General features: G+C 38.5%; 3 protein-coding genes, 2 non-coding genes and 1 pseudogene across 6 annotated transcripts; all 6 read left to right on the forward strand.

Annotated features, from left to right (window-relative positions):
- The first annotated feature begins 3,518 nt into the window (after positions 1 to 3,518).
- Positions 3,519 to 4,207, forward strand: LOC148205417 (uncharacterized; annotated as a pseudogene).
- Positions 4,208 to 7,892: 3,685 nt separating this feature from the next.
- LOC148205418 (RING-H2 finger protein ATL20-like) lies at positions 7,893 to 10,193 on the forward strand. The gene is made up of 2 exons (XM_088103202.1): positions 7,893 to 8,756; positions 9,668 to 10,193. Exons 1-2 carry the CDS (start codon positions 8,009 to 8,011, stop codon positions 10,126 to 10,128), a joined length of 1,209 nt encoding a protein of 402 aa, XP_087959328.1. The 5' UTR covers positions 7,893 to 8,008; the 3' UTR covers positions 10,129 to 10,193.
- A 1,667-nt stretch (positions 10,194 to 11,860) lies between these two features.
- Positions 11,861 to 11,933, forward strand: TRNAA-CGC (transfer RNA alanine (anticodon CGC)). The gene has a single exon. It is a non-coding gene; the product is annotated as a tRNA-Ala (tRNA).
- A 106-nt stretch (positions 11,934 to 12,039) lies between these two features.
- TRNAA-UGC (transfer RNA alanine (anticodon UGC)) lies at positions 12,040 to 12,112 on the forward strand. The gene has a single exon. It is a non-coding gene; the product is annotated as a tRNA-Ala (tRNA).
- A 115-nt stretch (positions 12,113 to 12,227) lies between these two features.
- Positions 12,228 to 17,457, forward strand: LOC124824210 (uncharacterized). Of its 2 annotated transcripts, none has more exons than XR_015783261.1 (12): positions 12,228 to 12,803; positions 12,885 to 13,045; positions 13,195 to 13,272; positions 13,588 to 13,667; positions 13,942 to 14,026; positions 14,718 to 15,137; positions 15,578 to 15,685; positions 15,981 to 16,048; positions 16,198 to 16,285; positions 16,401 to 16,486; positions 16,575 to 16,628; positions 16,942 to 17,085. XR_015783261.1 is itself a non-coding variant. In XM_047296604.2 (12 exons), exons 1-12 carry the CDS (start codon positions 12,371 to 12,373, stop codon positions 17,020 to 17,022), a joined length of 1,728 nt encoding a protein of 575 aa, XP_047152560.1. In that variant the 5' UTR covers positions 12,237 to 12,370; the 3' UTR covers positions 17,023 to 17,457. The 2 variants fall into 2 exon arrangements, 1 of the variants encoding a protein (XP_047152560.1); XM_047296604.2 differs by having other exon boundaries at positions 12,237 to 12,803; positions 16,415 to 16,486; positions 16,942 to 17,457.
- Positions 17,458 to 19,260: 1,803 nt separating this feature from the next.
- On the forward strand, positions 19,261 to 20,997 carry LOC148205421 (uncharacterized). The gene has a single exon (XM_088104463.1). The coding sequence runs from the start codon at positions 19,261 to 19,263 to the stop codon at positions 20,995 to 20,997; it is 1,737 nt and encodes a 578-aa protein (XP_087960589.1).
- The last annotated feature ends 3,678 nt before the right edge of the window (positions 20,998 to 24,675 follow it).

Below are 24,675 nucleotides of genomic sequence, written 5' to 3' on the forward strand. Positions count from 1 at the left end.
AGCACCTTTGTTTTTATAAAATATTAATATAATAAAATAAAGCAAAAAAATGTGAAGAAAGTAAGAATCTAACGGAATAACTTGTCGAATATTAATATATTGATATGTTGTCATGTTCCTGATTCAAATGTTGTGATATTTTTGTTTTACAACTAAGGATTGAGATTTGAAACATTCAGGCTTGTAAAGTGTCGATGTCACCGAAAATAGTCCCCGGTGGGAAGCAATTTGATGCAGATGAGTATGATAAAACTGAGAAACTAAGGTCAATCTAACAATAGAGAAGAAGTGTTCAAAAAAAAGAGAATAAAGTTGCAATGATTTGAATTTATGTGTAACGGTTACATGCCATGATGTCAATCTGACTCAAACATAATAAATCACTCGTATATAGGCAGAGGACATTCTTTCACGGGTTATGATACATGAAGATTACTTCCTACACCACCCAATTTCTTTTTTGCACCACCATATTTTTTTTTAATTTTAAAATTATTTTTTATATTTTAAAATATCTTACACCTCCACTTCTTTTCTTCGACGAATTCAATATCAGTTAAAGAAAAGCATTCGTTGAAGGTAAAACGTAATTGACATCCATTCTATAAAAAGACAACTTAGTATAAGATGGTGCAATAACGGTTAATGGTGGTGAAGGGAGCAACTAGATGAGGGAAGAATTTTTTTTTTTTTATTCTTTGCAGGGGCACTGTTTTACTTTAAACATCTTCATCCTTCCTTGAAAAAGAAACTATTTTTTTCAAATTTACATTTGTCAAATTTAATTCGAACCAATTCTCTTAAATCAATTTTTAATAATTTTGTTATTAAACAACAATTTCCCACTCAATTATTTTTTCAATTATCTATAACTACACATAAAGAATACACCTCTTTGGTGTCCACTTTTTGTTTTTCTAAATTTACTCTCTCAATTACTATTTTTTAAATTTAATAATTATTTATAATAAACAACTAATTTTCATTATAATAACAATTTTTTTAAAATTCAAGTAACTGCTCTTTATAAAATAATTATTTACTCTTTTATCATTTTAGTAACTCTTTCTTCAAATTCAAATAATTACTCGTAATATTATTTGCATAATATTATTTATAAAAATTAAAATTTAATTTACTTATAATTATATCTATATAATTATATACCCTTTTATTTTATTTTAACTTCACTCTTTTAATTATTATTTTCTCAAAGTTTAAATAATTTATAGATATTTAAAAATTGTGTACAGAGAAGCTCGTTTATGCTAGATTTTATACTATAACTTTTAATTATAAATTCCTATTATGTTTTTTAACTTTAAACAATAAAATAATAATAAACTTAAATTATTTAACCACGTAATTCGCCTCTTTAAAGATATTGTTGCCATTGCTTAGAGTAGGATATCACATTTTTAAATATACATTCATCTTAAAAGTTAATTTATTTTTTAACTCATCATTGTACATTATGAAACTGATATAATTCACAGTATCCAAGCCTAAACTACAAATATTATTTTAAAAAAATATAAATAATTAAAAATATTAATACATTACTTCTAATATACTTTACTTTACCTAATTTATTTATATTTTTTATAATTAATTTAAAGTGAAATTTGAAATTTGATAAACAATAATTACTGTTTAATTATTATTTTTTTAACTTTTGCTTAAGGATTTATCTATAGGAAGAACTCCTTAGAAATATAGGGAGAAACATTCTAATTTTAAACTGAAACAACCCCACTGCATGAAAAATTGACATCACCAATTCAATCGCAAGGTACAAAATTCTAATCAATCACAACGTACAAATTACTAAACAACCTACTATAGTTAAATGGATTCAAACAATAAGTAAATCTAGTTCATCCGTCTATTGAATCGAGTGGGTTAAAGAATTTCAATTTTATAAATGTTAATCAAATTGAAACCAACTCACTTAACTTCTAATTTAAATAAGTTAAATAACACATTTTATTTTGATTACACTATAATAAATATATAAAAGAAATTAAAATAAAATATCTTTAGATTATACAATAACCAAGAAGTCGTAATTACCAAATTTCAACTAGCTTCTCAAACAAAACCATTTTCAGAAGTCACTATGTTTTTTTCTCATGAACTCAATCCACAAACAAACCTAGAACATAACCACTCTTAACGTTAGATACTAACTGTTGAATATGTAACAAAATTTCGAAAAAAAAAGAAAGGAAATCAATGATTTTCTAGTTTGAGACAACAAGTTTGCTTAGTCTAATTGCAATCTTCCAAATTCATGGTAAGGTAACACGAGAGGAAATCACAAACTAACCATGGTTTAGAAACATAATGATATTGACTTAGTCCCAGCTTAGTCTAATTTCAATCCAAAGCGAGTTTTGCTTAATTTCTCCATGACTCGTTCTTCCTATCACTTTCTAAGATACCGTGATATGGTATTCAACAGAGACTGAAGAAGAAATCTAAGGATAAGAAGTCAATATAGTGTAAATTTTCCAAGTAAAAAACAGAACTTTGCCCTGCAAATTATGTAATAGCTTTTAATTTTCATCACGCGCTTAAAAAAGTTTGACCAAATCGTGTGTCTTGGGTTTTTATAATGCAGTAGTTCACAAATAAAAGTTAGTCATTAATACTAGGACAAACACTATTATTTTCACAAAACAAATTTTTACAAACACTTTATATCTATTATTTTACTTTTTAATCTCTCATTTTCTTTTCAAATATAAAAAGCTAATTTTTTTAATGATTAAAATATTTCTAAGAAGGAATTCTTAATATTTTGTTCCAGGTTCATAACCCCATTACACTAACAAGATATATACCACCGATGAAACAATTATTTGTTATATTCAATACTTGAGAATTGTTTTACACCTATAACAATAAATTACTGTCATTACAAACAATCCAAAATTTCCCCCAATAAAACAGCTCTAAAAAGTTTATAAATCAGACTTCGCAATTGATCCCACTCTTTTATATTTTTTTTACAGCTTCATTTTAATGTTATATATACTAATTGTTTAATAATAAATAATATATTATAACTGTTTTAATTATATAAAAATTTAAAATGCGACAAAAGTAGTATAAAGCAACGTTGCCCTCACCTGTTTTTTGGGTTCCAACTTCAATTACACGTGAAGTTTCAAATTTGAAACCCCTTATATGTTCATTATCACAGTGTTAAACAAAGTATAAAAGAAAAAGATGCTTGTCTCGTTTCCAATGGACAGAAAAAATGCCACTTTCTTGAAAGGGTCACAAGCTGATTCAGACCATGTCGTGAAATTCCAAAAAAACCCTCGGTTGGACTATATTTATTGACTCTTTCAACAAGGAGAGTGTGGTCTTTTGAAGTTCGGTATGAAGAAATGCACGAAAGAGAAACATCCAATTTGACAGTCCATCACCTGAACTTGACTAATAGCACTATAGATACTAAATTTCTTGGGAAGATATAGGCATAGTTCTCTCTCATTGGCTAATAAAATTTGAAATGGAACTAAGAGGTTTTACTATTATTTTCTTTGCATGCCCGTTTGACACTTCAAACTTGTGGAAGATCAAGCTTAAAGTATTGTTATAAATTGAGTGTTTTTCCATGCCCCTTTTGCTCAGCATCACCCAAACAATCTAAACTTGTTCCCGTTTCTTCCTTCGTATAACTCATCAACTGAGAATGATTGGCAGCATGTTTGCATGCTTCGGTGGAAAAGTGTCACGTAGAAAAGCAAAAGTTGAGGCAGAGGAAGTGAGAAAAGGTGTTTACAGAGATGAGTCGAGAGAAAAAGAAAGGGCGAGGAAGAAGGCAAGAAAAGTGTGCGGTTTGCAGAGGTGGAAGCGACGATCATGGGAGAAGAAAATGAAAAGGAGTTTACGAAAAGAGGGTGTGAGAGTGGTGACGAGGTGGTCGGAGAAAAAGGAGTGAGAGTGAGGGTTCGATTGACAAAGGAAGAAGCTGCAAGGTTGCTCTCAAAATGCAACGAAGGCCCTCTTCTGTTAAAGGACGTTGCTCATCAACTTCTCTTCATCCCTCTCGATCGTCTCTCCATTCAACCATCTCTCTACCACTGATTTCTTCATCTCTTCACTCCATTCCTTCTCTTTCCCCTCTATTTCATTTTTACAATTTTCTCCTTGTAAAAATCACTATGTTAATACAGTTGTTTATTTTGCTTCATTTTCATCTCCACAAAACCAGACACACTAATCAACAACTTACCTTCAATTTTAGAATTATACGCGAACTGCTCACCACATCATTTGTTTCATGTAATAAATAAATAAATAATCAACAATAAGAAAATAAAATTGTACTGGTAACCGACCCACTGTCAGACAAACTAATCAGGAAAGATAAATCATTAATGACCAACTAAAACGTTTAATGATCATATTATGGACGAATATAAGGTATTTATGAGTGATTGACAAGTTATATTGCCCAAAAATATACTGCACCACTAATGGTTAATCAATGAACTTGGTTGTCACAAGTCTATAAATATACAATTGGTATCCAGGTACAGAGATAATTTTCTATCTTAATAAAATATAGACCTCTTTATGTTGACCACACTCCGACGCTCAAGTTAATATGTTTTGAAAGTTACAAGCGCTTAAAGTGTATTTATAAAAATTAAAGTGTATCGTAAAAAAAACACTATGATACTTTAGTTGATAGACGTCCGAACATAAAGATATTAAATAAAATAATCAATGTAATTAATTACATAATCTTTTATTTATACCATTTATAATGAATTTTTATTTATTAACAACTTAATTTCAGTTCAAACATGTTTAATATAATTATTTAACTGATTTGTATTTAACTACTTTTAGGTTGGTTAATTGTTTAAGACATATATCCATCGGTCATATTTGATGTTAAAAACCGACATGACCAAACAACATTTAAATTGATTTGTTATTCTTGTATTTTGACCTATTAGTCTGTATTACGTTAAATATGTATAATACATTTTGGAACAAATTTTTCAAAATACACTTTCTAGATGAACTTGTTGAAACAAAATTTCCAAAAATACATGAAATATTATAAAATATACATAATATTCACACTGAAAGCAAAATCGGTCATGAAAAAAAAGTAAAAAAACCTGATCAATCATGAAAGGAGAAAACACAATGTGAGAGAAGCTCTTGCACATGGGAAACCTTAATGAAGAATAAAATAATTGAAAGACCGAAATAACATTTAAGTTTACCAGAAAATTTTCTTGGGTAAACTTAAATGTGGTTAGTTAGATTTAATAGTTTTGTTATAATTAATGGTGTTAGAAGATGATAAAAGTTAAGAGTGATTCTTAATATTAGTTAAGTCTGGTAATAGAGATAATTAATTATGTCTTAGTTATGTTTAAGTCTAGAAATTGAAAGATCATGTTTATGGTTCTATAAATAGTTTATGTATTCTTAAAATGTTTAATCCTTTTCGACATTCCTATTTGTGCAGGATTGTCTCAGATAGGTCCTCTTATTTTGAAAAAGCTCGTTTAGGTTCCTTTTTATGTAAAATTTAAGTAATAACGTCCTTGCCGTTAACTGTCGTAGACGGCGATAAATTTTTTGCCTTGTGGCATGGTGAACTGGCATTTAATAACATGTGGCACATATATCTCAGATACGTGGAAACCTTCTCCTCTTCCTCGCCAATTCCAACCTCATCTTCTCTCTTCACTGGAGAACCAGAGATCAACCTTCTCACCAACACCCTTTTGTGTGATTCAATCTCATCTTCCTCACCGTCGCAGAACCATTCCAAGAGCAGATCCTCCTTCTTTGCCAACAACTTGACCTCCTGAACGACATGATCGTGTCTGCCGCCGCAAAACGCACAGATCGAAGATCCTCCGAGAACGAGTCACCGTCTGTCGCCGCAACTCGCGCGCGTCCACCTCCTCGAGTCCCATCGCCTTCCGAGACACCGTGAACAGACAATTCCTCACCGCCGTGTGAGAGTCGGGAAACGACAGATCTAAGATGGGAGGACGACGACAGAGAAGATGACGAGTCCTCTACCTCATGTGACGGCTTCAAGAGCATGCCTTTGACATGGAGGTTCTAGAGGTGGCACCGCTGCTGCTCTTCCAGGCCGACGAAGGTCGCACCACTAGCTGGAACGACGAGACCTATGGCAATAATAGACTCCGATCTGGGATCCCGCCATGGAAGCACTGTTGGCGGCGAACCTTGGAATGGTTCTGCGATGGTGGTTGAATCACTCAAAAGCTTCCCCATTGTGATAAATGAATGTTTGTGCATACAGATTTCGTCTCTTTCACTTTACCTCTGATTCCTTGAGTTTTTGGCATTAAAATAAATATCTAGTTGATCCAATCGCACATAAATATTGAAACTTTTTAGTTTGAGTCAAATGTGTTTTTGTCTCTGATCATTCATCAATTTTAGGTAGATTGGATTTTGAAAATAATAATTATACTTTGTCGAGTGCTGCAGCGCTGGGAGAGAAGGGCGAAGTAAAGGTTGGGGGTTATGGAAGAGTGTTGGGAGAGAAGGGCGAAGTAGAGGCTGGGGGTTGGGGGTTGTGGAGGATGGATTGGGGGATGAATTGGATGTTTTCCACATGGTTGCAATTTGATTTAAAAATTTAACTTTTTTAAATATAAAAACTCACCATTAAGCCAGGTCAACAACAGTAATGTGCCATGTCAGTACCATTTGGTAGTCTCAGCAACCCACGCATCAATTTCTTTAACGTCGTCCAATCAACTTAATAGAAAGGTTTCAATTGATTTCAATTTTCAAAATTAAGGACCATTTTGATACACTTTAAAAAACGAGAATCTATCTAAGACAATTCTGCATAGGGATTTCGAAAAAGGATTAAACCTTCTTAAAAAGCTTTTAAGAGGAAGTAATAAGTTGTGGAAGTATTCCAGAAAGACTTCTTTGTCAGCAACTCCAACATCAACGAATTGACATATTGCAAACTTGTGGTGTGTGAGCATGAGCGGAATGGGAGATTGGAGGTTTCGATTTTGACGGTGGGTCAAGGAAAAGTGAAATATAGAAAGAGGACAAAATTGATTTGGGAGAGAAAATAGAGGAGGAAGAAGGTCAATAGTGATGGGAGAAGAGTTTGTCTGCATGTGTATGATGAAATTGTTTCTTTAGTGGAGAAGAAGACCCACAGGGTAATCTTATGGAGTTTGTTAGACGAAGAATAAGGATACACAAACTATTAAAAAAAAACTCATAAAACAAATAAAGAAATGTAAAAAAAATATTAAAAATGAATATTTACTTTTAATATACATAGAAACAAAAATACTAATTAAGTCTTATTATTAAGATTATTATTGAATTTAAAAGGTTGGTGGGAAGTGTGACTAATAGGATTAGACCGACCCTTTAATTAGCTTAACTTCTATTCAAAAGGATCCATCAGACGAGTTGCCGTGTCAATTTGGGTGATGCGAAGGGGATTCATTTTTCTTTTATAGACCAGAAAAGCATTATAAATTCAGTTTTTACTTTTAGTTTTTGTGTAGTTTAAGTCACAAGTAATTTGAACTTTTTCAACTCTCTTCTTTCTAACGAACATTTCTTTCCTTTGTTATAAGACTGAACTCTGCCGTGAAAGTTTTTCCGTACGACCATAGGAAACTGAAGGAAGCAGTGAATGAGAATGGGAAGCCAGTTCAGCTGCGTTATTTGTTGTTTATGTCTCTGTTTTTGTCTCTTGCTGTATATTGGTAATTGTGGAACAGTTCAGTAGGCGAGTGCGCTGGCTATTCTATTCATTGAATTGACCATTGTTGACAATTACGTAAAAAAAATGACTTAAGAGAGGTTCCATTTTCTACTTCCCTCTCTTGGTGACTTGTTGGGAATGCATTCACCATTAAAGAAACCCCCACACCCACCCTACCCTTCCCCAACTCAATACAACACTTTTCACTCTTAATTATCTACCTCTCACCCTCTCAAATCAATGGCTACCTCACCCATGCTATGTGCTTTCTGTCTCCTCCTTTTCCATCTCCAAACCGCAAGAGGGAATACCAACCAACACCCTAACTGTAACACCCTCAGATGCGGCCATTTAGACATTCTCTTTCCTTTCGGTCTGAAACAATCCAACCAAGATCCTCGCTGCAGCTATTTCCCAGTTCCAAGCTTCCAACTTTCTTGCATCAATCGCACACAACCAGTTATAGACGTCCCAGGTTTCGGGAACCTCGTTGTGAAAAACATCGACTACGACTCCCAAAGCATCCTAGTCAACGACCCCAATGGGTGCCTTCCAAAACGTTTCTTACACGGGTGGAACCTTTCCGGTTCACCTTTTATTTTGAACCCCAGGATTTATGGATCGTCTCCCTTTAACCTCACTTTCGTGCGTTGCCCCTCAAACGTCCAGGACTCGTCTCAGTTCCCGTTAATGCCAATTTCGTGCCTAAGCGACGACCGAAATTCGGTGATAGCTTCGTGGTCGCAACCTATTGTGTCGTCAACGGTGATGCCGGAACTGTGCCAAGTAATGTCTCACGCTCTCGTTCCTATTCCTGTGTTGGACATGCCCATGTGGCCCTTCTGGTCCGATCTCAACACAGACCTCGAATTAGTCTGGACCGAACCCAGGTGCAGCGATTGTGCACTCAGTGGTCAAGTTTGTGGGTTCTCTGATAAAAAAAATCAAAGTCTTCGAGTTGGGTGCTTCCCCAGGGACTCCGGCAAAGGTATGTTTTTTGCTTGTGTTTTGATTGATTACTTTGCTCTTCTATTTTCGTTTCGTGGTTTGTGTTTGGTTCACAACAACATGCGACACGTTGACGTTAGTATAGTTGGTTGAGGTTGTTTGTCAAATTCATAGTTTGGTAGGTAAAGGGTCGATCGATTGGGAAACGAATTAAGTAACCAAGCAATATGTCAACTTCTGGTTTAATGCCACCTTCAGAAATGGATGGCTGTGCTTGAAGTTGACAATATACGCGAAAGAGAAATAACGTCTTCTTATTTCTGATAACAATTTAATCATTTCGAATGTTTCTCTTGAAGAACAAACACATTGTTTATGTGGGATTCAGTAGAACGATTAAATTTTCACAGCATGATGATGAACAAGACGTGTCGGAAATAAAAATGAATTTCAGTGAGAGCGACTGGATTTATTTTGTTGCCAAATTTCAAACGACTGGATTTATTTTGTTGCCGAACTTTGAATAAAGAATTTTTTTTCGTGCAAGTGAACGAACCGGAACCAGAACCAGTTTGATCACAGTAGGGTTCTTTGACTTTCAATTCATGAAAATGGATCATTGGCTCATCATTTCCATTAAAAAATAAATTGGGACACTAAGCATGATTGATGACAAGTTGAAAATATGACAATCGGGTAGGAAGAGTTAGAGATGAGTTAGTTTCTTTCAATGAGTCACGCACTGCAACTGTATATATATATCTCAGATTATAAAATAATATTAGTAAACTGTCAAGGTTCAGTTCGAGTATGTTCTACGAATGAAGCAAGTCTTATGAATTGACATGTATAATTAAAAAATAAATAAAAATCCAGTGAAATATGAAATCAAAATTGTTATTTAGTTCATGATCTTATTTGACTAATAAAGGTTTTTGAAATATTACACAGGTCTTTCGAGGAGTGCAAAGTATGGGTTAGCCATTGGAGTGGGAATACCGGGTCTGTTATGCTTCATCGGAATGTCTTGTTTTGTCTGCGGTAAGTTTAGGACGCTGAGCCACCGTCGACGTGGCACACATCTTCCCATCACCATTTCCCTGCAACCCGTTCCTTTTGCGGCGGGTCTTGACGGTGCGACGATTGAAAAGTATCCGAAAACTCTGATCGGAGAGAGTGGTCGGTTATTGAAGCCGAGCGACAACACCTGCGCAATTTGCCTCTCGGAATATGAACCCAAAGAGACGCTAAGGAGTATTCCCGAATGTGACCACTATTTTCACGCAGATTGCATCGACGAGTGGCTCAAGTTGAACGGCACCTGCCCCCTCTGCCGGAACTCCCCGGAAACATCAACGGCTTCCTTTTCTTCTTCCTCTCCCACTTCCTCCTCATTCTCCTCTCCACAATAGACACCCTTTGCTTCTCAATAAATTGTTACCAACATACCTTTTTTCAATACAATTTTTTTTTCAAATGAGTTATTCAAAATCACTTTTTTTTTTTTTTTCAATTCGCTCCTTTTACCATTCTTTACCCACGACTTTGAACCAGTCAACGCATAATACAAAGAAAAAATATTGAATTTTCCCTTTCAGTTGCCCTACTTCTTAATATTAAAATAACCACCAACAAAACTATGTTGATTTTCTTTAGAATATCTTTTTATTCTTGTAAAGTTGTAAAGTTAGGATGAAAATTTTCTCAGTTTTATAATGTGCCGGCTGTATGTTAAAGTATGCAAACATTTATTTTGATAATATTTTATTAGACACTGGAAATTCTGTGTAAATTTCTCCGCTTAAGTTTAGGTAATTCATAGTCATTTACTTTTCATGACATTTTTTAAATTTCGTTCTACAATTATTAAATGTTTCAATTCATAGTGAAACACAAACACCTTATTTTTTACCTATTGTTGTATAGAAAAGATATAAAATCCGATTAGTCAAAAATAGTCTGTCATTCTCTTGCTTTCTAGGATTCTTTTATTTCATGTTTATTTAACCACCTAAATTTCTATTACCTGTCATAATCTAAAACCTCCTATTTATGTCCTACTTAATGTTTCTCTTTTATTACAGATTGCTAACCTTTTATCATAATGCCCGTAAAAGGTTAATCATTTAATCAGCATTAGACTTGCTAATCTAATATTAATAAAATAATATTTTTACTTTAATATATAACATAACTTAAAATTAATGAGCTAAGAAAGTTTAAACAAAGTATTTTTTTTATTAGGTGTTAGAAAGGGATGTGAAGATTGATAGGTGCAAATGAACATTTTTCCTTTGATTTATTTGTCATGCGCAACAAGAGTTATGTTTTTCTTCTCTCTTTTTTTTTTCTTTGGTAAATCATGGTTATTGATAGCTTTATGGGATTTTAGTTTTGTAAATTGATGTTTTGGTAGAGTGATTTATTTTCGGGGTTTTGATTACTTCTTATAGATATTGTTAATGAATAATAATGATAACACAAAATTACTTTCATTTGCTACCTACTATAAAGGTAAATGATTTTAAAACTAAATTTTTATATTTTTAAACAAAAAAGAGTACATAATAAAAAAAATAGTATCAAATATAAAAAAAAATTGTCTATGTCAAATATCATTTTTCTATTAATAATAGGATGCTGTTAGTTCTTTAACAGCCACTACCACTTTAGTAAAGAATGGCAAAATTTCTCATCAATCTCAAAATTATCGCAAACACATAATGAGTTCAAAGTACTTGGTAAATAACCTCTTCAGCAACAATAAAATAACTCTATTAGATTAACTAAAAAAAATTACAACTTAAAAAACATATAAGTAACCAAGTCAAACCAGCTTGCAGATAACACGTAAACATACTAAACCAATAGATTAATGGAAAAGATTTACGTTGAACAAAAGCTTAATTTCTATGTTAGTAAAAAGAGTCCCATCAATCACATGTCGTCTTCTTTCATTTGATAATTAAATGATGATAAAAATAAAAATATTAAATTAATAAAATATAAATTAAAAATTTTGGTGATGGTAGAATAAATAAAAATGTGCAACGAATTAATTCATTGAGCCTATTTTAATAATTTAGTTGATTTTACTAAACAAGAGCAGGTATTAGTTAGTTTTATGCAAAACTAACAAAAGTTGGGGGTGTAGCTCATATGGTAGAGCGCTCGCTTCGCATGCGAGAGGCACGGGGTTCGATTCCCCGCACCTCCATAGTCTTAGTTTAGTGTTTTTCTCTTTACAATTGAATCCACTAAATTCTTATTATTTACAGATCTTCAAAGAAAGAAATTTTAAATCTTAAGAAATTAGTCAACACGGGGGTGTAGCTCATATGGTAGAGCGCTCGCTTTGCATGCGAGAGGCACAGGGTTCGATTCCCTGCACCTCCACTGTTTTAATTTTTTTCTCTCTACAATCCAAGCCACTAAATTCTGATTTTTTACAAATCTCGAGGCAAATCAACGGCCAAACTGTTCAAAGCTATCCAATACATCGCAGCGGCTGAGACTACTCTGGAATTGGATTCACCTCTCTCTCTCCTGACCACCTCTCATTTCTAATCTTCCTTTCCCTCCCACAAACAAACAATGTAATAGCCATTCTCTGGCGCCACTGCCACCATTTCACAGCTTTCTCGCGTTTCTGCCATGGCTCTAAATCTCTGCACTCCATGCTTCTCTCGCCTACTCCATCACCCTTCTTCTTCTCTCCCCAAGCTCTCCGAAACCTGCGTCAACCACGCCGCCAATACCATCGCTCCTTTTCCCTCTCTTTTTTTCACCACTCCCTCTCTTTCCAACCTCTCGCGATTACTAAATTCCAAAGCCTCCGTCAGCGAGAGCCACAATGAAACCTCCGACGATACCGCCAACATACTCGACCAACAGCTCCTACTCCGAGTCGCTGCGAACGCCAAAGACGCCGATGAGGCCTTGCAGATTATCGCCGACCATTCCTCCCGGAACGGCGGCATCGTTTCCACCTCTGACTGCTGCTCAGTCATATCTGCTGCGCTTAACCGCAACAATCCTGAACTCGCTCTCTCCATCTTCTACGCCATGCGCGCCAGTTTTCATCCAGGTTATTTCTCTCTTCAGTTCGCGCTCGTTGTGTTAATCATCAGTACGATTTGGTGACGCTGTGTTTGTTTGGTGTGAGTAGTTGACGAGAGTGGTCCCCTGGCTGCGAGATGGAAGTGGTCGCGGCCAAATGCAAATGTTTATGCACTGTTGATTCAGGGTTTAGCGGCGGTGTTAAGGGTTTCTGACGCTCTTAGGGTGATTAAGTATATTTGTGAGGTTGGCGTTTCACCTGGTGAGGAGGTACCGTCCGATTTAATGACATTGCAATGAATTGGATCATTTTGTCTATATGTTCTGGTGGATTTGGCTTTTAGATATGTCGTGATCAGTGGTGTTGCTGAGATTAGACTTGTTTCTGACCCCCACGTTAACGGTCTTGATTGTTGCAGGTACGTTTTGGGAAGGTAGTGAAATGTCCTAGTTGTCGGATTGCCGTTGGTGTTGCACAGCCACAACAAGGTATTCAGGTATTCCTCCCGTGCCTGTGCCGAACTTTAATTCTATTATTATTACTTTGATTATGTATGTTGTTTATTTTTCCTTCTCTGTCGATATCTTTTAATTTAATTGAACCATGAGTCATTGGGAGATGGTGTATGTAAGCTTATCCTTCGTGGATATCCATTTAGTGCGCAATTAATTGTGTATATTTCCCTCTTCCATTTGAACTTATTCCCTTGGGCATTATGGATCACTTGATATTCTCAGACGTATATATCCTTGTGAATTAATTGTGATTGTACGATAGTTTTAGAGTCAACTTATAAACATTTCTACTGCAGATAGTATCGTGTTCCAAGTGTCGCTACCAATACGAACTTGTTTCAGGTGACATAGTCAGTATTGAATCAGAAGAAATCAGGTTGGTTAGGCATATCATTCTATTTTTTTCTTAATCTGTTCACTTAACATAAAAAGCATCTTTGATGTTTGATTTTTGAATTTCCACTAATCCATAGATTTTCCGTTTTCCATGGAAAGCACCATACATAAGTTGTTCCAGTGTTTGCTCTCCCCTCCCCCAGTTTATTTTGCTGTAACCAGTGCTTGTCCTTTTTGTTGATACATAATGAATGTGTATGGTGTTGATCATGGAGTATTCACTTTTTCTAAGGATCTCCTCCTGCCGAACGCAGCATGGACATATCGGCATGGGAAAGGGCATTAAGTTACGTGAAACTGAGGAAGCAAAGCATTCCCTCTGCTGTTCACTCCATTGTGGTATGCACTCTCCACTCACCTTAACATGTGATAGTTAGGTTGTCTTCTGATTAATAGTTGTTGTTGAGACTCTTTATATAACTTGTACTGAAGTTGGTTAGTTGGCTACCAGTGAACAAGGAATACCTTTTTGATTCATTAACCTTTTTAGAAATCTACTTTTGTATTTCTACATGCCCATCCTTATAGAGCTCTTCTACAAGTAGAAATTTTCACTGCAAAATGAAAATTCATAATTGTGACCTTCCAAAATATATCTTTTATAACCCAAAGCTGAGTCCTACTAGGTACTGGAAATAATTCTATTGTGATATCTCCCTAGCCAGGATCTCATTGGAGGTACCTTCACTGGGTAAAGTTATCATTACCTGTTTTAACTCATTTCATCCGTTTTTTGTGTTTATATAGTGTATACGATGTTGTAAGCTCGTTGTCAATTTCTTTCTGTTTTTTGTTTTGTGAGATTTGATTACCAGTTCTGGTCTTGATTGATGTTTCAGCTTGTTGATTTGTTGTACAAGTATCAGGTTATGTTTTCTTATAGATTGAGAGACTGGTGCTTAGTTTCTAAGTGTCTTTCTTTTTAATATTAATGATACTGAAATCACCTCATGTCAATTACTGGTATCCTTACCTAATGCTTACATATATAACCTCTTAATATCTATCTTTTTTTTCTCTTTCTGTTTAGGTGCAGACCCCTTCTGGTATGGCTCGCACTCATAGATTTGCAACTGAAACAGTTGATCTGCCAGCACAAGAAGGAGAAAGGGTAACTATTGCTGTGGCAGCTCCATCAAATGTATATAGAAAGGTGGGCCCCTTTAAATTCAGTCCGAGGAACCCTGATTTCTATCCGGCTGAAGCTATGTGCATAACAAACCACAAAGATGGGCGGGAGTCACTACTGTTAAGAGCCCCACGAAAAGAAGAAAATTCTTCATTGCTGAAACCCTCCTTCCTTTTTCCACTTATTGCTTTGTTGGCAACCGGGGATGCTGCCTCTGGACTTGTTGACCCTGGCCTTCCCCAGTTACTATCAGTTGTTGCAGTTTCAACCGTTGTTGTTGGGTCTACGTTGAACACTGTTGTTCTTCCCCAGTTTAATCAGGTATTTTATTCATCATTTCTTTTCTCCGTTGAGGGAGGCTCATGTATCTTTCCTTCACCCGATCAATTTGATTTCTCAAAAGTATCAATTTTCTGCTGGCATACCATATAGTTTTGTTTCTCCCATAAAAAAATAACTTGAAAGAGATAGTTGTTTTTCAGTAGCTACTGTAATATCTGTGATTTGAATTTCCTATTCAAGGCAAAAAGTAATGAAACTCCTGTTTACATTGATTAAGAGTTTGTACTTTGTTTTATTACTGCACATCCTGTTTTAAGAATACCATAAAAAAAATGAAGAAGTTAAGATTCTTAAAAATTATAATTCCTTTCCTACCCTATTATGACCAGCTGGCCCCGTTATTTATTGCTCACAATAAATCAATTATGAACGTTCTCATAAAGATATAATAAGTAATATGCTTTTATTCATGGTTTCAGCTTCCACAGAAATCAGTAGATGCAGTTGCGATCAAACAACGACTTTTATCTCAATATGATGTTCTTCTGTCTCGCATTAATGACCTCAAAGAAGCTGCTGAAAAAGAGGTTTGCTACTTGCAAGATTTGTGCAAAACACTACTTCGTGGAAAAGTCAGGGTGATTGAAAAGAATGCAAGACAATTTGATAATTGATTGGAGCATTTAGATTATATACTAGTAACTTAATTATTAGTTACATACAGATGTTAGTATATTCTGAAAATCATCCGTGCCAAGTCCATTTGTTGTATTGTACATCTTATCCCAGAATGAGGGAGTAAGATAGTAGTTTATTTTCTCTCCTTCCTTGAAAATGTACCTGTAGCTTGAGTTCTATAAATTTGATTTTGTACTTTTGTAGATTTGGATGCTAGCTCGAATGTGCCAACTTGAGAATAAAATTTCAGCTGTTGGAGAACCTGTTTATCGGTAAATTGCTATAGCATGACACATCTTTGATTATAGAAATATTTGTTTACCCCCATGATCCATTTTGTTGATGTCTCTTGAAATTATTTTGTGTCTTCACTCCTTTTTGCTTTAGTCTATAGTTGTCATTTATCTTTTTGTTTGCCCAGGACTCGGAAAAGTAAAGTCAAGAGGGTGCGAGAGAGTCTGCAAAACTCCCTTAGAGGACGGATTGAACTTATTGATAGCTATGCTAGGGTATGTTTTCTTTAAAAGTGTGATATAATATCATCTCTCCTGAGAATTACAAAAGAACAAGTTCTTGTTGCTTTTGTAACACTAAATGCAGTAAATGTACGTAATACTGTGATAGTACTCTTTGGTCAGATTTCCTCAATGATTGAAATCGAAGTGGAGATGGAGACTGATGTTCTTGCTGCTGAAACTGCTAGTAATATGGTAAAACCACTTAAACATATGTTCGTTTTGGGTAATGACATCTTAGTATAACAAGTTTTTTACTTAGCTTAGGGTCCATGTATTGCAGGACAGTATCTCAGAACAGATAGAGCAAATCATGGAGCTTGAAAATTTGGAGGAGGTTTGTTTTTTATTCCTCCCAGAACTATTATCAACTTCTTAGACTAGGAAGTAGAAAGCCTTGCAGTGATATGATTTCTGTCGTGGATTTTTCTTTCTTCTAAATATCTAGCGCAGCAATTAAGATGTCATTCTCCCTCGTTCCTGTGATTTGCATTATAAAGGCCTCAGACGTGTTGACCTGTATGGTAGATGAAAAACGTTACATATCTGTTGTGCCAATCTAAGCAACGTTTAATGTGATAGTAACAATTGTGGCCCTTGTTTAGGGGTCTTGGCTTTGTTTTTGTAACAGTGTTTACCTTTCCACGCAGGGATGGAAAATTCAAGCAGAAGCCAATGATGAGGCTGAAAGACTTCTTAGTTCCCAGCCCATGCCTTTGGACGAAGTTTGACGCTATATGGACGCATCTGATTTTTGTGCTGTATCATTGGTCTAACTTCAACGCCCAGCTCAATGATTTTTTCTTGACTGAACGAAAGAGCAACATCCACTCACCAGTGTCTTTCAGCAGATAAGTATTGAAATTTTATATCGCATAACAAGCACCATTTTTTCACCTGAAGGATTGCATTGTGATGGGAATCTCTGGGCATCTAATGCAAATATTTGCTGCAATTGAAAGCCGCTTTCTCAGTTCTCGAAGTCAAAGGGAGATGACTTCGTGGTGTAAATTCGTTGTTAATCGTGGTTATAGTTTAAGGAACGTGTATCTTATGAAAACATTATCATTATTTGTTATTTTTGGTACTGGTTTTTCTTGAACGATTCACTTAGGTGGAATGTGATTATGATTTACAAAGGAAGAGTAGTTATTTTTTTATTTTAATTTAATGATTATGATGGTTAACTTTTATATTAAAAGAAAAGAAGAACAAGGACGCAAGATTAACTTTTTGGAGTAACATGACCTTTCATTAAAAATTATCATATTTTATTGATTGTTTTGCTATAAGTTTTATATTTAATAAATAGGGAAAGTCAAATAGTCAAGATGTTTTTAGTATATATGTTTTGCTATGAACATGCTTCCTTTTTGTAGATGATCATTGTTGAAAGAGTGATCTTATACATATACTTCTATTTGTAACATACACCAATTCAACACTAATCATATAATATTTTTATTTTAAAATATATAATAATTTAGAAAAATGATCTATAAGAATAAAAATATTTTTTATTAGGTGTTTTATAAGTGTAGAAAATTTGAAGAGTGTATATTTAACATTTTCCTTGTTGTCCTTGTTGAAAAAGGATGGAGCAAGTAAATTAGAAGTAGAAGTTGATAATAAAAATAACGTTATTTTATGATGTTGTCTCATACAAAAACAATACTATAATAAAATATGATAGCTATTATTTCTTATCGTACAATACCTTCAGCAGCACTAAACAGGTGTGGAGAGTTTTTTCAAAATACTTGTGAGTTTTTTCATATTATTTCTTTATAAATTAATTTGTACATGATTTTTTTTTTTTGAAGTTGTAGATTTTAGTTATGAAAAAAATTATTTCCTTTTTATCTTTTTTTATTATTATTTGGGTAGTTAGGAAAAAACTGGTCCAAAAAGATTATGAGTGTAAAACTCGAACCCATCACAAAACAGCAGAAAAATAAAGGACTGTTGCTTCTTACACCCTATCAAATTTCTCTCTCCACTCCATCCGAAATGTTTTATTGCTTCCGTAAAATAGATTCCGTAGGTGATAAGGTGGTGGTAGAAATGTGATAGGACGCAGGAAGCAATAACTGTAAAGTTTATGAATCAAGCTGTACATAGAATGGTGGAGGAAAACTTAGGAAACAGATTTATTTGTGTACCATAGGATACCCAACGGTCAACCAGTAACAACCACTGAAGGTTACTGTAATGACGTTCGACCACACAGCTTGGTCGATCACTTGATAACCAACCGTAATAGCTTACGACCACGTGACGCTCTCGACCATTTGAGGCTCGACAGACAACCGCATAAGCGATGTCGCGACATGAGACATACGTCCGACACGTCATCCACCTAGGTCGACACGAATGATGATCGACATACAGAGGCTCGACAGACAACCGCATAAGCGATGTCGCGACATGAGACATACGTCCGACACGTCATCCACTTAGGTCGACACGAATGATGATCGACATACAGAATGTGACACCGTGATCTAGCAGTTAAGCAGTTACACACCTTGACTGAATAACGCCGCGAATCACGACCATATATCGTGGAAATAATTGACTCAGTGACAGCGCACAATTCGACGGTTACAACTTCCACTTCAGTAACTGACCGGATTTTCAGGTAAACGGTTTATTATGTTAATTTAAATATACGAAGCACACCAGAAAAAAGGTACGTTTTTCCCCTAAGAGAAAATTGATTGAGATTTCTCATATTTCGAACAACACCCCTGTTGACTTGAGCGTCGGAGTGCCTTTGCAGGTACCCAGCCCACTTTGCTTACGAAGATCCGAGAAGAGAAAGAGAAATATAACACAGTGAAGCCAGCACCAGAGAGAAAGGGAGCAAGGTTGTTAGGTTCGTATCTTGGTCTCTACATCCCTACTGAAACATTTTGGCGCCCACCGTGGGGCCCGAGATTACTATCCCAACAACGACCACCGGAACAATGGAAAATTCCGATACGCACGATTTGATCAGGCAATTGCAAGCGCAACTTGAGGCACAGGCACAAACCATGCAGGAGATTCAGCGTAAACACGCAGAGGAGATGGCGGCACTGCGAGCACAGATCCCAACGCCAGAGTTATCTGCTTCCAACAGACAGGAAGATAACGAGGCCAGCCATCATGGGGAAGCCTCCCAACGGGCCGGTGGAGGAAGGAGGGGGCCTACTCCTATGCGCCTCACTAACCTGCTTCCATTCACAGAAGCCATCATGCAAGCAAACATGCCGGACAAGCCTCCTCCAACTCTGGAACGCTACAATGGCTCTGAAGATCCTGATGACCATCTACGCAATTTTATAGATGCCATGGCATTCTATACCGATAGCGATCCGGTGATATGCAGAGCTTTCTCCTTATCCCTCAAGGGGGAAGCTCTGGAATGGTTCCATAAACTTCCCCGATATTCCATAGATTGCTTCGCAACCGTCGAATCTTTATTCCGGAAACAGTACGCGGCAAATAAAAAACCGGCGATGACTGCTACTGAGCTTGTCCATACCAGACAGGAAAAGGATGAGACCTTGAAAGCTTTCATGCAGCGGTACATCGAGACAGCCCGGCGAGTGCCGGACATAACTCCTACTTTCATCATCAGCAATCTGTCGTCCTGCTTAAAGCCGGGGCAATTTTCGGAACAATTATATGCTGACCCTCCAGCATCCATGGAAGAATTACAATCTACTGTGGCAAAATTCATCCGCATTGAAGACCACCGTAATGCCAGAAAGAAGCACCACCAAGATGCCCCCAATCAGGAGACAAGAAAACCAGCGAAACGACCCCCCAACGACTACAGGCCAGACCGAGTACCTCGGAAGGAGTCGGGGTGGACATCTAAATACGATCGTTACACGGCCCTCAACGCACCAAGGACGAGGGTCCTGGAAGAGGCCTTACACGCCGAACTTCTCACCGTGCGGCGAAAAGTCACTCCCAAGAATGCGGATAACAGCAAAACCTGCCGGTTCCACATGAACCATGGGCACGATACGGAAGAGTGCAACATGGTAAAAGACGAGTTAGAACGACTCATTCGGGCAGGTTATCTCCAGAACTATGTCAAGGAGAGAGTTTCCACTAGAGCAACAACTCCTCGCCGAAGAGACCCTCCTAGGCGAAGTCCCCAACGATCACCCCCCAGGGATGATCGACACCGCAGGCGGTCGCGCAGTCCGCCTCGACGCATAGAGAGAGAACGCTCAGTCCGAGGCCGCATCGACACCATATCTGGTGGCTTCGCTGGAGGAGGTGTGTCGGCTTCGGCGAGGAAGCGACATTTGAGACAATTGAAGTCGGTCCATATGATCGAGCGGCAGGCTCGGTCGATCCCCGACATTACGTTCACCAACGCTGACTTCCATGCACCCGACCCCGACCATGACGATCCTATGGTCATCACGGCTAACATAGCTCGCTATGATGTCAGCAAAGTCCTCGTCGATCAAGGAAGTTCAGTCAATATCTTGTACTGGTCCACCTTTCAGAAAATGGACCTATCCGAGGATCTCATCGCCCCGTTTAACGAGCAGATTGTCGGATTCTCAGGGGAAAGAGTAGACACCAGGGGATACCTTGACTTACGGACTCGGCTCGGAACAAGTCGAGAAGCTCCTGAGCTTCGGGTCCGATTTATTTTGGTCGAGGCAAACACGTCGTACAATGCTCTGCTAGGATGACCTTGCCTGAATGCGTTCGGGGCAATAGTATCTACTCCCCACCTCGCCATGAAGTTCCCGACAGATCACGGTACTGTTTGTACCGTCAGAGCCGATCAGCAAATTGCCCGACAATGTTATGTCGCCGGGTTAAAAATCACCCCTTTTGTTCCATCCAAAAGGGCAAGAAGAGTCGAGGCAGCAGCAGTTGACTTAGACCCCCGGACCAATGTAGACGAACGTCTTCATCCGCAAGGCGAAGTCAAACTCCTATCCCTGACGAATGAAGCGTCTAAAACCACCAGCATTGGCGGAGACCTTCCCTTGGGCGAGGAACACGCCCTAGGTCATATACTGCGAACCAATGCAGACTTATTCGCATGGACAGCCGCTGACATGCCAGGAATCCATCCAGGGGTTATGGCTCACAGGTTGTCAATCTTCCGGGAGGCACGACCAGTCGCCCAGAAGAAGCGAAGGTTCGGAGAGGAAAAGCGTCAAGCCATCCAGGTTGAAGTCGACAAGTTGATGAACGCCCGATTCATCAGGGAGTTAACGTACACTACGTGGCTCTCAAACGTAGTTATGGTCAAGAAGTCGAACGGTCAATGGCGGATGTGTGTCGATTTCACTGACCTCAACAAGGCATGCCCTAAAGACTCGTATCCCCTGCCCAGCATCGATCGCCTCGTAGATGGAGCTTCGGGTCATGTCGTATTAAGTTTTCTAGACGCGTACTCGGGGTACAACCAGATCCCTATGTATCACCCCGATCAGAGCAAAACAGCCTTCATCACCGAACGCGCCAATTACTGCTACGAAGTAATGCCGTTTGGATTGAAAAATGCCGGGGCCACTTATCAACGCCTCATGGATAAAGTCTTCCATCATCAGATAGGACGTTGTATGGACGTGTATGTTGACGACATGGTCATTCGCAGCAATTCTGTGGAACAGCACCTGCAGGATTTGAAGGAGGTCTTCGGCCAACTCCGACGGTATAGCATGCGCCTCAATCCTTCCAAATGTACTTTCGGCGTCCCCGCCGGAAAGTTCTTAGGATTCATGCTCACACGTCGAGGCATCGAAGCCAACCCCGACAAGTGCAGGGCGGTACTAGACATGTCTTCTCCAAAGACCCTGAGGGAGGTACAACGTCTAGTGGGTCGCCTCACCGCCCTATCCAGATTTATTCCAAAGCTGGCTGAACACATCAAACCCATCCTTAGGAATTTGAAAAAGGGTTCCCCGCAACACTGGAACGATGATTGTGAAACTGCATTCAACACCGTCAAACACATCTTAACCAGTCCTCCCGTTATGGCTCGGCCGGACGAGGGATCCGACTTGCAGCTGTATATCTCAGCTTCCCAGCATGTCGTTAGTGCAGCCCTGGTACAGGAAGCACCCTCCCTCAAGTTAATATATTTTACCAGTCGTACGTTGCAAGGGGCAGAGGAGCGATATTCTCGAATTGAGAAGTTCGCATTGGCCCTTCTCACCGCCTCTAGACGACTTCGCCCATACTTCCAGAGCCATCAGGTGGTAGTCCGCACAGATCACCCCATAGCCAAGATCCTCCGCAAACCAGACTTGGCAGGAAGAATGGTCGCCTGGTCCGTCGAACTATCTGAGTTCGGACTCCGTTACGAGCCACGTGGGTCTATCAAGGGCCAACATTTGGCAGATTTCGCATCTGAGCTCATACCTGCCCAAGGAAACTCCACGACAACGTGGCTACTCAGCGTCGACGGCTCTTCCGACAAAAAGGGGGGAGGAGCCGGCATCGTCCTAGAAGGGCCTGATGGTTCAGTTATAGAACAAGCCATCATATTCAACTTTCCAGTTAGCAACAACCAGGCCGAGTACGAAGCCCTGATCGCCGGATTATCCCTGGCTAGAGAGTTCTCGGTCGAGCGTTTAGAATGTCGAATGGACTCGAAGTTGGTCGTCAGCCATGTGAATGGAGTCTATCAAGTCAAGGACAATCAGCTGTTACGTTACTTCCACACGGTTCAGACCTTACTCCGACATTTTGTCGAAATTAATATCCTCCATATACCCCGGGAGCAAAACGCAAGAGCAGACCTTTTGTCTAAATTAGCTCATTGTAAAGAGCGAGCACAGTTATCCTCAGTCATTCAGACGACACTCGACCGTCCTGTGGTGGAAGCTTTCGTCACCAATGTGTCACCACCTATGACAGACTGGCGACATAACATCAAACATCTCATGGAACGGCAGGAGCAAGGAGATAACATCACCGTAGCTGATTCCAAACGCATTGCGCGTTTTTTGTGTATAGGTGACGACCTCTATCGTCGCGGCCACAGCACTCCTCTGCTAAAATGCATCTCAGAAGAGGAGGCGGACTATGTACTGCGTGAATTGCACACCGGAATATGTGGTTTCCACTCTGGCAAACGCACCCTGAGAGCACGTGTACTCCGTGCAGGGTACTACTGGCCTACGCTCGACCACGATTGTGAGGCTTTCGTCAAGAAGTGTTTCTCCTGTCAAGCACATGGTCACGACATACGTGCACCTCCCGAAGATTTGCATAATATCGTTTCTCCTTGGCCATTCGCCCAATGGGGTCTCGACATAGTGGGACCTCTGCCGATCGCCAAAGCCCAAAACAAGTTCCTCTTAGTGGCGGTCGATTATTTCACAAAATGGATAGAAGCTGAACCACTATCTGTCATCAGCGCCCAACGAGTGCAGAAATTCATTTGGCGTCTCATCTGTCGGTTCGGTCTCCCTCAGAAGATCATCACCGACAATGGTCGCCAATTCATCGAACGCAAGTTGGAAGATTTCCTTAGCAATTTAGGCATTAAGCATGTCACCTCATCAGTCGAACATCCTCAAACAAACGGCCAAGCCGAAGCCGCAAACAAAGCAGTTCTGACAGAGCTAAAAAAGCGACTCGGTGACGCCAAGAGTTTATGGGTGGAGGAGCTACCAGAAGTCCTTTGGGCATACAGATGCACTCCCCATGGATCTACCGGGGAGACGCCCTTCAACTTAACCTACGGCACTGATGCCATGCTCCCAGTCGAGGTAGGCGAGCCCTCATTGAGACGCCAAATCACTGATATGTCGCTTAATGACGAGCAGTTACGGACGAATCTCGACGCCCTTCCTGAACGTCGAGAGGTTGCCACCGTCCGCGCTGAGGCCCAGAAGCGCATGCTCTCTCGACGATACAATACCAAGGTCAAGCCCCGAGCCTTCAAAAGTGGCGATTTGGTGTGGCGAAAGCGGGGAGAGGCTCGGAAGAATCGAGCCCATGGCAAGCTTGCAGCTAACTGGGAAGGACCCTTTCGGGTCGCAGAGAACATGTTGAACGGCGCATATCGCCTCCAGCTTCTTGATGGACGACCAGTCCCCAATACCTGGAACGCCACCCACCTCAAACATTACTTTAGTTAATGTCTTGTTCATTCTTTTTACAACACTATCGAATTCAGTTATCGAATAAAGATTACTTTTCATCATGTTATTGTTTAGATTCATTTATCACTGTGCTAATGTCGAGTCCCAGGCTTGTCGTACCAGACCCTTCTACACACAAAGGGCTTAAGAACACACTCACTGGTAGATGTTCACCCTTGAACACCCAGTACGCTCGGGATACACTCCCATTGGTCGATGTTCACCCATGAACACCCAATATGCTTGGGATACACTCCCTCG

The sequence above is a fragment of the Vigna umbellata genome, chromosome 1 (genome assembly GCF_029865625.1).
Source record: "Vigna umbellata cultivar VRB3 chromosome 1, Vumbellata_1.0, whole genome shotgun sequence".
Lineage (NCBI taxonomy): Eukaryota > Viridiplantae > Streptophyta > Magnoliopsida > Fabales > Fabaceae > Vigna > Vigna umbellata.